We start from the raw sequence: 12,798 nt of genomic DNA, 5'->3' as shown, positions 1-12,798 counted from the left end.
GGGAGAAAGAGAGATGGAGACAGAGAGACAGAGACAGAGACAGAGAGACAGAGATAGAGAGACATAAAGATAGACATAAAGAAAAAAGATTGGGGCAGCTAGGTGGCGCAGTGGATAGAGCACCAGCCTTGAATTCAGGAGGACCCGAGTTCAAATCTGGTCTCAGACACTTAACACTTCCTAGCTGTGTGACCCTGGGCAAGTCACTTAACCCCAGCCTCAAAAAAAAAAAAAAAAAAAAAAAAAAAAAAAAAAGAAAAAAGAAAAAAGATTAAATAAATTAAAAAACCCACATCACGCATCATACAGTTTAGGGGAAAGGAATAGGGAAAATGTTGTGTCCTCTTTAACAAGTCAAACATATCCATATACATTTACCAATAACTATATGTAGGTATATATGCATATATGCAGAGAGAGAGAAAAAAAGAAAAGAAGAAAGGAAATGAATGAAGGAGGGGAGGGAAGGGAAGGGAAGGGAAGAGAAGGGAAGGGAAGGGAAGGGGAGGGGAAGGGGAAGGGGAAGGGGAAGGGGAAGGGGAAGGGGAAGGGGAAAGGAAGATATTATGCTTAAAGAATTATAAAACTCTACCTACCCTTTGATCTAGTAATGTCATTATTAGATCTGTTTCCTAAGATGATTAGAGAGAAAGGAAAAAACCTATATATTTTTAAAGATTGATAGCAGCTTTTTTTGTAGTGGCAAAGAAATGGAAATTGAGGGGGATATCTATTAATTGAGAAATGACTGAATAAGTTGTGGTATATGATTGTGATAGAATACTAATGTCTTGTAAGAAATGACCAGCAGATTGGTTTTAGAAAACATGCAGAAACTAACAAAAGTTAAGGTGAAACAATCAGAACAATGAGAACATTTTACACAATAATAGCAATATTATTTGAGAAGTAATTGTGAATTGCTCTGCTATTCTGGGTAATTTGATCATTTATATCAATTACAAAGGACTTATGAAGGAAAATGCTAACTACCTCCAAAGAAAAGAACTGATATATTGGCATTCTCTAATATGGGATTGAGAGGAGTGAAGATAAAATTCAAAACTTAACAAAAATAAATAAATTTAATGAATGATTATTTTGTTTGTTTTTTAAAGGAAGCCTTGGAAGATCTCAAGTATCCTCTCTTTTCTCATACTTCTTCTCTTACCAAAAATGAGCCCTCAAGGAAAATTCTTTATCAATTATTTAATCATTCTTTAAAGTGGAATCCACACCTTTAGTATATGAACCACAACTTGGCTTTAGCGCCATCTGACTTAAGTGAACCTGTAATAATAATAAAAATAAATTTATTATAATTGACAAAAAGCTAGCCTTACAACACTTGTGCAATAAGCAATACAAACAGTATTTTTACTCCCACTTTACAAATTGGGATAACATTAGGAAATTAAGAAATATAAAGAATAAGATTTAGGGAGTTGGAAGTTATTTGCTCAAATTCACACAAAGCCAATACTTTCTGTTAAAACTTGCTGCTTCTCTCTAGATTCTACTTCTCTTTTTTCAATCTTTCAATCTTCTGAGAGAACCTGAGCAGTTCTTGCTCTCCAAGGGAGGCATTCAGGTGCCTCAAAATCTCTTGCTCTACAGACAAATCTAACTCAAAACATTTTCCCCTTTATGTTTAAAAGATTCTTTGCTCTAAAGGCATAAAGCTAGAAACACACTTGATCTCCACCCCCCACCCTAGTCGATAATTCAATGCTATCAATGATGTCTTTGACTCTTATTCCCATTTTACTTTCTCCTCTCCTTTTTAAGATAGGAAGGTACTTGCAATATTCAGTCCGGATGGTGAGGCTGCAAATATAATACAAAATCTCTTTTCAGTGACTTGCTTGAGTTATGCCTCAAAGTAGCAACTTTTATAAAAATAAGCATCTACTTTTAATTTACCTGAGAGTACATTGGTTTCAGGTGGTAACATAAGTATATGTCCAGGGAAAAGAAAATGGAACTCTGCAACACTAGGAGAGAAACAGATAATCAACAATGAGCTATGGAAGACTACCTGGCAAGGACAGAATCTTCTTGTTTAGGCATAAGAATGGATGATATATGGAAGAGACTTCAAGGCTCTATCTAGGGAAGAGAAGGCTAGGCAAATTATACTGTGTACCTTGGGATAACTAGGAAATTTATGAGCTGATTAGTATGTATACATATTAGTTTCAGCTGCCAGTCACTCATATTGAAGGCCAGAAATTATGTCAAAAGATATTCCCTTTGGAAAAGTTCTCTATGCCCTCAGAAAGAATGTTGATATTATAGGAAGAATGGATTTTCAAACTTCTTTTTCTTCTTTGGATTAATCCAAACTCATTCTTGTTCCAATTCAGGAGATAATTATAATCTTAATTATGACTCATTCCTGTGGATTGCCATCCTGCATATAGCAGGGAAGAATTCAAATTCAAGGTATTTGTTATAATAGTATGTAAGCATTTAGTTTCAAATATGTAAATTTAAGTGATCTTGTAATCTAGTTGTTTCAGCACCGGGAGAGTTTTCAATAAAAGATATGCCAAATGAATTCAGCCAAGACATTTGCCTGAATTTCTTCAACATGAAATTGCTTTTGTTTGTTTATTTTGGTATGAACCAGTGACTTCATTTTAACATGAATTTAGTGGCATTTAATTGCTACATGGTATTGGAAAGCAGTTTTGAGATCTTTATTTAATAAAATGATAATTAATGAATAAAGTCTCAGGAGAGAAAGAACCAGCTCATCCTTGAGTGTGGAGCCAGTAGGGCAGGGACTGGCTTCTGGTACTTGCTGGAGGGGGTACTCTTGATTTGAAGTTCTAGGTCAAAGGGGAGAGCTTAAGTGAAGTTAGAGGTACTATCCTCCTACCCCACAATTAGAGATACTTACACTAATACTTCTTTAAAAAAAATTAACCTGCAAAGAAGAAAGAACCCACCACTGAAATGTATTATGGGAACAGGGAAGACCTAGATAAATCTTCAGAGGAGGACACTGAAGTAAAACAAACTTCTACTCCAAAGAGTAAAGGTTAAATGGTTCCCTGCCCACAGGGAATGTATAGAAGAACTCAAAAAAGAATATAAAAAGCAAATGAGAGAAATTGAGGAAAAACTAAACAAACAAAAACCATCCTAGAAAAACAAGATGATTATGAAAAAAAGTTAATCAATAACAGAGTCTCAAAGATGAAAGTAATTCTTTGAAAATTAGAATTGGGCAAGGGGAAGCCAGCAAAGCTACGAGAAACCAAGAAATAATAAAACCTTATAGAGAATGAAAAAATAGAACACAACGTAAAACATCTTCTAAGAAAAAAAGACAGTTCTGGAGAATAGATCAAGAAGATAAAATACAAGAATAATTGAACTGCCTGAAACTCGTGACCAAAAAAAAGGGCCTTGCCACAATAATGCAAGACATAATTCAAGAAAATTGTCCTGGAGTAATAGAACAGGAGGGGAAAGAAGAAATAGAAAACAATCCACTGATCATCACATTAATGAGATCCTTTGTGGAAAACACATAGGATCATTATTGCCAAAATTTTGAAACTCTAATGTTAAGACAAAATTTTGTAAGAAACAAGAAAAAAAATCAATTGAAATGCACTGTAGTTACAATTAGAATTGTATAGGACTTATTAGCCATAATAAAAGACCACATACCCTGGAATCATATCTACTGATAATCAAAAGAACTAGGCCTGAGGCCAAAAATATCATATCCAGAAAAATTATCTATAATGTTGAACAAGAAAAAATGGACATTCAATGAACTTGCAGATTTTCAGGACTTTCTATCAATCAAACCTGAATTTAATAGAATTTTTAATATATAAGAACTAATATCAAAAATCAGTTTCAAGGAACTCAACACAGATAAGTTATGTTTTTTATAAATGAAATGAATACCATATGTTTAAAATTGACATCAACAATAGGGCAGCTTAAAAGAAAGATTGGGACAGAGTTATGGGAAAAATATTAATTATACAAATGAAGCAGAGAAGAAGAATGGACACAGATTTGGGGGGAGAAGGGAGGGCTCATAGTTTTGAAATGGTTTAAATAGGCAACACTATCTAAATCTATTAAGAAATAAGGGGGGAGGGATGGACAAATGGGGAAGGAAAGGGTGAGGAAAGAAAACAAGGAAGGAATCCATGGGTAGGGGGAGGTTAAGTAATAGCAAAGCAAGTAAAGAGCAGAATTAAAGCAAAGAGAAAGCAAGAATAGGCAAGACATATGTGTATGTGTGTATGTGTGGGGAGGAGCAAGGTGTATGTATGTGTATGTATATATCTATATACATATACATAAATATGTCCTTTCTTAAATATAGTCTCCTTGGGGGTGGGGATGGGGAATAAAAGGGGGGGGGAAATAAAGTAAAAAAGTGAGTAGCAGAGAACAAAAGAACGGTTTACAAGATGGAAACTCTTGAATATAATTTTTTCTACTAATAATATATATATATATATATATATATATATATATATATATACATACACACATATACATATACATATATACTTCCTTGATCTGCTAATTTGTGATATGTTTTGAATCCTCCCTGATGTTATGTTGGCCAACATGACAAAGTTCTCTTGTTTTGTTTAATTTTGCTTTGTATTCCTTTTTTTGTTTTTCTTTTTTCTTATTTTTAAAAAAAATAAAACATTAAAAAAAACTCATACAACATTTTAAAAGAGCAATGATAGCCATGTTGCAATACTGGGTGACTAGGAAGCTGGTAGTGCCCTTGATGGTCATAGAAAAGTTCAGAAAAAGGGAAAGTTTGGGAATGATAGGAGGAAATAACGAATTCAATTTTAGACATGTTGAGTTTAAAACATTTACAAGAAATCTAATTCAAGATATTCAACAGGCAATAAGAAATATGACTAGGGAGATTAGGAGACAGGTTAAGACTTTATTAGTAGCTGAGAATCATCAGCATAAAGATGATCATCACATCCATAGGAATTGATGAGATCAACAAGTAAAAGTGGGAGACAAAGAAAGAGTCCAGGAGACAATCCTGTTTGCAGGAACAAATGGGACCAAGATCAGCAATGGGGACTGAAAAGAATGATTAGACAAGGTAGGAAAACTAGAGTAGAGAAGAGTACTGAAAATGTAGAGAAGAGAGCAATCCACAGTGTCAAATGCTGTTGGGGTCAAGAAATATAAGGATTGAGGATTTGTCAATTAAGAGATCATTTGTAATTTTGGAGATAGCAGTTTCAATTGAACAATGAGACTGGAAGGCAAGCTGTAGTGAGAAGGAGAAAGAGGCTTCAAATGTAGACATCTTTTTCAAGGAGTTTAACCACAAAAAGGAAGATATGGGACAATATGGGACAGATGGAAATAGATGTATTAGAGGGAGTTTTTTTGAGGATGAAGGAAATTGGGGCATGTTTGTAGGCAGTAGGGAAGCAACTGGAAGACAGAAAAAAATGAAGAAAAGAGAAGACAGAATGAAATAGGATGACTTGTAATTATAAAACATTCCCTTCCCCTTTCCCAACCTCCACCCAAATGTCTCCAACAAATATATACTGAGGTGGAAAGACTAAAGATTAACTTAAGTCACAATGTTAGTGAGGTCCACACATTTGGAATGGAAGGCCATGATGTCCCTTCTTTCTCTGAGAGTCCTCATGAGATTTACTGAGGGTCTAGGTGCCCATCAAGCTGAGCTGGTGGGGGAGGTGGATCCCCTGCTGGACAGAGCAAAGCAGCTTGCTCAGCTACTGGACTGGACCAGTAGGCTGCTGAGTTGCTAGGCGCTGCTGGTGCTGGTGGAAGTCAGGTAAGACTGCTCTTCCCAATGTACAAAGTCTCTGCTTGACCTCTCTGGACTTCCTCTTTGATGGATAGTTGTAGTCTGTACCACGCCAGCCTCGGCTCTTTTGGGGTCACAGTGTTCTTTTCAAGTGGAGTGTTATCCTTAGCCTAAGACTGGGAACCTAAGCCAGAATACTAGCTTCTCTTTGATGCCCACAGAGCCTGAGCTCTGAGTATGACATCTTCCAGTAGGAAATAAGAGAGATCTGGTATATCTTAGGGTTACTTCAGTAAAAGACTCCATTTTTAGAGAGCCCAGCCCAAATACACTTCCCTGATTCTGTTGGGTTTTAGGCAGTTATAGAAGAAATCTGTTTCCTAGAGTCAAGTTCATTGTTTCTGCTGGTTTTTCTATATTCAGTCGAGTTACTTAGAGTTCAGACCTTTTCTAAAATCAGTTGGTTATTGTTGATTCAAATTCAAAAAAGATTCAAATGACATTGCTATGTTGTGGTCAAGGTACAGTGTGTCTGACTGCAGCTGATCAGACTGATACAAGCTCAGAAGGCCAGACACAATAGCCTATGTAAACATTTGGAGTGGAAATGTCTCTAATGCCCAGCTCACATTTCTTTTGAGCTACTGTGATTTTCTTTTGCTGGTAAAGCCCAGTGACTGGGCAATCCTGTACCAGTGTCTCCCATTCAATTTCAAAACTCCTCAGAGAGACCAAGAGGACTGTTCTTGTATCTCTTCTTCTGATGTCGGTGTCTTGTAGGAATTCTCTGTAAAAGTCCTTTAGGCAAGAGTCTGCTTGGCGTTGACAGCGGGTCCAAGGCATCAGGGCTTCACTCTCTGTAGCAGAGTCTAAGTGTTTGGCAGTTCAGCTCCAGAGAGGAGCTTTATGTCTGGCCCCTAATCTTTCTCTGATCTTTAGAATCTTTCAAAGACAATCCAAAGAGAAATGATGCCATTTCCTGAGACATGCAACAATGGGCTCAGGACAGCAGCTTGGCAGACTTTCAGTTTGGGAGGTAGCCACCTCTCCCACACTTTTCTTGGGAACCTTTTAAACATCAAGCTGGCTCTGGTGATGCATGTCTGTGTGTATCATCTCTGTGTGTATCCCTGGAACCTTTGCTCTTGACTCCAGGCATTTTCACTGGCTTCTCTCCGTGCCTCAAACTCTCTCCCTTCTCAGCTTCCTCCAAGATTCCCTGGTTTTCTTCAAACCTCAGCTAAGGTCTCACCTTCTGCAAGACACCTTTCCTGATCTTCCTTAATGCTAATGTCTTCCTTCTGTTGAATATTTCCATTTTGTCCTAGCTTTTTAATACATAATTTTGACAGTGTTGTGTCATCTAAATGATGCATTTCCCACTTTCCTCAATTAGAAGATCCCCCTCTCTTTGAATCTTTCAAACTACTCTATTTGATGTCTCCAAAGCATTTAATCCTTTACTAATTAGGTACACATTCTGTCCACCTACTTTAGTGTAAACTCTCTGAAGGAAGGATTTATGTTGTCTTGTATTTTTGACTCCATAGTACCCAGTCTTGTGCAAAGTTAATGTTTAACTAAATACAGGTTGAAATTAATGACATCCTGGAGTAATTTCTGCCTGAATTTCTAAGCCATGGAAAAATGTTTAGAAATCTTATTGATACAAAGTTGCTAGAAATGTGTTATTTTTCTTCTACATCTCACCTTGAATTTTCCTCTGGGCATTCCACATTCTGATACTTTTTAAATAAAACTTCAAAGATTGCTGCCTGTTGGTCCAATTGGCTTTCTTTGATCATGTGGTTTTGCCCGGAGCCCAATCCAGAAACATCTTCTAACTTTTGAAAGACTTCTAGTGGGTTTTTAAATGTAGTGCCTATGTTGAAGGGGAAAAAAAATTATTTGTACCATCCAATTTTATCTAGTAGTCTGAGGATGAGATTGCCTATATCTATAAATGTAATATTTTCTCTTTTACTCTCTTCTATTCTTCTCTTTTTTCCTTCTTCTTGACTTTCAGGTATCTCTTCTGACACTTGTAGTTTCTTTTAAAACTGCCTTCTATTCAGTCTTAAAAATTCAGAGACACTAAGCTATCTGCCTACGTCTCTAAACACACTGCCTTCCCCTCTTCTTTGAGATGCAAGCAATACTTTTTTTTTTCTATGTTTCTGTAACCCCACAATTTTTATTTACTTTGGTCCATGGTTGAACTATCACATAAAGTATACAGAATAGATCCTTATATTGCCTTGCTGGAGACAGTAGAAGTTCACTGCTACTTTAACGACAAAAGGCAAATAAAAAAACTCTACATTCCTGTTTTCTTTACATTAATTCTTCTTTTTCTCTCTCTCTCTTTTTACTTTCATAGTCTTTGTATCTGCAATACTAGAGGCTATAGAATAGAGGCTATTCCTGCCTATAATATGAGTAGACTGTCCGTAAGGTGGTTAAAGAGGGAGTAAACAAATAGTTCTAAGTTGAATGTTACTTACCTGTAACCGGTTTGGGTGGTTTAAGTTTCATTATTGGAATTGGACCAGATAATTTAACATCTGTTTTCAGAGGAAAATTTTCCTGTAAGTGAATTATAGGAAATATGGAAATATAGCAGAAGGCAGAGATCTCAAGAAAATAGCATAGGCACACATATCCCATACCCACCATCCTGAAAAGACCCTAAAGAGAAGGTTACATTTTGGAAACCCACCTGGGACTATGCTGAAATACCCTTGTCATATACAGCAACAGATTTAGCATTGAACCTACTATATCTTTTTGTTATTCAAAGTTCAAGCTCATTTTCATGAGTCTATTCATTGATGGAAACTGCTAACTTGATGCTCCATGCCTATGTGAGGGAGGAATTGACAAGAGATTGGGAGAGGAGAGATCTGAGTGTTTCTGTTTAGGGTTTAAGAAAGGACACATGTAATTTCATGCTCTCTTCAGGAGAGGTCCTCAGAGAGTGAGAAAGACTCCAGAAAAAATGCAACAGATGGAGAAGTAATCATCAATTCAACCATAAGAGGAGAATCCTCAATCTCATCTAAAGGGAACCCCCCCCCCCAAATTTCTCTAGTGGCAATTTGGGAATAGAGACATGATTAAGGTACTGGCTCCTTTACATGTTGGCTTCTTCTCAGAGCCTTTTTCTCCCTTTAAGAACCTTTACCTGAAGAGAGCCTAGAATGGAGAGCCTAGAACAAATAAAAAAATTTGATAATAAAGGTAAATCTTAAAATAAATCTCTAAAATATAACTCAAATTTTAGAAATTTTCTTTAAAGTTTAAAAAAATTTTTTTTAAATTACCATATCTGAAAGATCTGACGATTCATTGGATTTCTGCAGGAAAACAAACAAAAACAAAACAGAAATGTGTTCAGCTTTGACATACTATCACTTTTCCCTGTCTAATTTCCCAATATGGCCCATGTAGTCTTAGAGACATTGGGGGCAAATACGTAAAATCATTCAACAAACATTTACTGAAAACTACCATATGAATAGCAAGATGCTACAGTTTATAAGGACATACAGAGTTACAAAATAGATGGCTTTTGGGAGATTATCACAATCTAGTTGAGCAATTGAGAATTATGTCACACAACTAGTTAAGTGTCTTGAGGCTAAAATTGAACTCAGGTCTTTCTGACTCCAGACCACCTAGCTGCCCATAGGAGTAGTATAAACAGAAAAATGTTATAGGAGTTCAGAAGAGAAAGAAATCACTGTGGAGTGGTTAAGGAAGTCAAGGAGTTGTCATAAAGGAAATGAAACTGAATTGAGCCTTGAAGGATGGATAGAATTTTAAACAGGATACACACACACACACACACACACACACACAGACACACACACACACAAGGAGATAGAGTACCACTTATTGGGGAACAAAAGAAGGAAAGACGGGAGACAGAATAAGTAAAGATTAAAAGGTAAGAATGAAATGGTGTTCAAGGGTCAATGAGGAGAACATCTTGGCTGGAATAGAGAATTGATATTATTGAAGCCTGGGAAAAGAAAATAGTTAGGTTTTAAATAGTTTTGAATTCTAAACTAAGCAGTATGGGCTTTATCCCAAAGGTACTGTGAAGCCACTGAAAATTTCTGAAGAGAGAAGAGCTACTTTAGGAAGTTTAATCTGGTGGTATTAGACAAGAAGAATCAGAAATAGGAGACATGAAAGATGAGCAAACTAGTAAGAAAGTGACTTAATATGAAGTGAACACAGTTGACTTTGTAATCAATTAAAATTTCACTGGGATTGTAGATTTTTAAGGCTGTTGACAATGTTTATCTACAATAAAAGGACTGCCATTAAGACAAGTAGTATCTCCACATAAAGCCTGAATCTTGAACTTCTATTCCAAAGTTGTATTCCTATATAATAAAAGCAAGAAATTACTGAGCACCTATTATATATATGAAAGTCATTATTCTTGGACCCTGGGAGAAATATAAAGAAGTATAAAATATGATGATCACACTCAAAGATTTTACGCTATTTTTGGGAAGATGTGAGTCATGGATATAATAAGATAACTGACAATAAGTATAAGCTATGTTCCAAATGAGTGATACAGAGAATAAAAACTATAGAAGTTCAGAAGGAGGAAAGTATGATTTTAGTCACAAAATCACAACAGAGAGACAGTGAAGTTTACTAAGGAGGGGTGTGTGTCAGGTCAGATCTATGCTTAAGGAAAGTTACTTTGGCAGCTATAGAGAAGATGGTTTGCAGTAGAAGACAATTAGAAAGTTATTACAAGAGTTTAGTAAAGTGATGATAAAGGTCTAACCTAAGAAGGTCACTGTTTTAATAGTAACAAGGTGCTCATGTGAAATTTGTTGTGGAGGTGGAACAAGATTTGGTAACTGTTTAGGTATACAGGGTGAAAGAAAATGAGAAGCCACTTTAGTTTCACATTTAGGAAGACTGGGAAGATGGAAAGAAATGGGAAATGGGAACAGAAATGATAAAGTTCATAAGATAGGGTAGATGTGAGGGTAAAAATGAACAAGTTCTTCTTTGGACATAAAGAGTGTGAGATGTCAAGAAACATCTAGTTTGAAAAGTCAATAGATAATTTGTGATATAGAATGGATCCAGTTCAGGAGAGAGAATGGGGCTATATATGTAAATCTGAGAATCATCTGCATAGAAATGGCAATTAAACCCAGAAAGGCTCATGGGGAAAGAGATATAAGAAATAAAAAATTAGCTGATCCAGAATACTGCAGGTGAAAAGACTGAAAATGGTCTAAGAGCAAGAGTGAGAGAAAAATAAGCGGTAAGCTTGGAGACAAACTCCAGGAGGATACCAGATATGTTGGCAAGGAAGGAGGTGTGGGTCAAGAGGGGAGTTTTAACCAGAATCCACAGAGGAATGAGAACCTAGAATCAAAAAGTAAAAAGACCTTGTAGTAAAGGTGGCTAATAAATCAAATAATCTGGGTTCATTGAACCTAACTATGCTAGTGTGAGCTTGGTTGAGTTACTTAACTTATGGGCTTTAGTTTCATTGCCTATAAAATGTGAAGATTGACTACACCGCCTCTGTGGGACATTTCAGCTCTAAAACTATAATCTTATTAATGATATTCTCATAATATGTGTAATGCTGGAGAAAATGAGGCAAGATAGAGATCAGAAAGTTTTTAATATTTTATTTGAGAGATTGTGCTGGGGGCATGTTGCCCCTAGGGCTGATGTCTCAAAGCATCCAGCAACAAATTTGAGTTCTCAATGACATAGATATCTGTCTCTAAGCTTGGGTATTTAAACAAAGGTAGGTGGGGGGGGGAAGAAGGGGGATGGAGTCCAAACTCTGGTGAGCGGTAATCTCTAGGCAGGGACCATCAATCTGGTTCTGACAAGTTCGGGGGTAGGACCATAAATTTTTACAAATTGGGAGGACTTAGGAGGTGTCCAACTAGAGCCAGAAAGTCTGAAACTTAGAGATATAGACAATGCCAATTAGGTATCTGAGATAGGACAACTGGAGTCTTATCTTCTGGAATGTCAAATCTCCACAGCCCTAATCTCAGTTCTAATGAGCAGAAAAGGGGGATTGCAACCAGGGGAATTGAGGCAGAACAATTCAAAGAACTGAGGCAAACAATTAGGGAAAGTGAGTCAGGACAATAAAAGGGAACTGTGGCACAACATATGAAATGTGATTTACTTTAAATATATATTCTTCTCCTGCAATTTTACTCTATTATAATAAATTTTGTGCTTCATTTGAATTTTTTGTATGTTAGTTCACTGTATGTTTTGGTGAAAGAAAGGCCAAGATCTAGATATCTTGAAAAGAACTTCCTCCCTTTTTAATCTGTGGTGGGTGAAACCAGCCTGATTAACAGGCCAGGACAAAGTGTTTTCCTCTGTCTTGTCATAGAAAATAAACACACACACAGTTTGTATATGTGTGTATATGTATAAAGTATAAATATATATATATATATATATATATATATATATATATATTTAGTGTGTGTGTGTGTGTATATGTGTGTGTGTGTATGTATTCCCTCCACCAGTAGACTCCAGACATCATACATGATGCCTCTTTGCATACCCCCAGAGCAATTAACACAATGGGAGATCAAGAGAGGGAGCAGACCTGTGATTTCATTGGTATAGGGAATTCTCCTTACCAAGGCAGGCTGGCATGTTCTCAGCAGCTGACAGTTGGAGTAGGCCAGGGCCCTGAGTGGTTGTGAGTTGCCCAAGGTGACTCAGCCAAGGTATGTCAGAGTCAGGACCTGAACCTGCATCTTCTTGGCTTTGAGACCAGTTCTTTCCTCATGACATCATACTGCCTTTATGAGAAAAATCATTAAATGTCTACTGATGAGAATTGTGTTTTTGAAAAGTGTTCTTTAGGTAGCTTTTAAAAATGTCTCCTAACAATATAAAGTTAAGTTATATATTGAGGATTTCCCAATTGAAGGCACTGTGACTTGACTGTT

General features: G+C 36.4%; 1 protein-coding gene across 8 annotated transcripts in view; it reads right to left on the bottom strand.

Annotated features, from left to right (window-relative positions):
• The window catches only part of WDR93 (WD repeat domain 93), a 53,156-nt gene that overhangs the window by 21,547 nt on the left and 18,811 nt on the right, over positions 1 to 12,798 (bottom strand). For 5 of the 8 annotated variants that reach the window (XM_074295148.1, XM_074295141.1, XM_074295142.1 and 2 more), the window contains exons 7-12: positions 9,133 to 9,165; positions 8,314 to 8,395; positions 7,520 to 7,691; positions 1,924 to 1,994; positions 1,805 to 1,827; positions 1,239 to 1,290 (exon numbers count right to left, since the gene is read on the bottom strand). In XM_074295148.1, the coding sequence (XP_074151249.1) occupies positions 1,239 to 1,290; positions 1,805 to 1,827; positions 1,924 to 1,994; positions 7,520 to 7,691; positions 8,314 to 8,395; positions 9,133 to 9,165 (433 nt within the window). Of the gene's footprint in view, positions 1 to 1,238; positions 1,291 to 1,804; positions 1,828 to 1,912; positions 1,995 to 7,519; positions 7,692 to 8,313; positions 8,396 to 9,132; positions 9,166 to 12,798 lie in introns of all 8 variants that reach the window. The other 3 variants (XM_074295146.1, XM_074295149.1, XM_074295147.1) reach the window with 3 other exon arrangements.

Source organism: Sminthopsis crassicaudata, chromosome 2 (assembly GCF_048593235.1).
Source record: "Sminthopsis crassicaudata isolate SCR6 chromosome 2, ASM4859323v1, whole genome shotgun sequence".
Lineage (NCBI taxonomy): Eukaryota > Metazoa > Chordata > Mammalia > Dasyuromorphia > Dasyuridae > Sminthopsis > Sminthopsis crassicaudata.
Note: the sequence above shows the minus strand (reverse complement) of the source record. Positions and strands in the feature narration are given on the sequence as shown.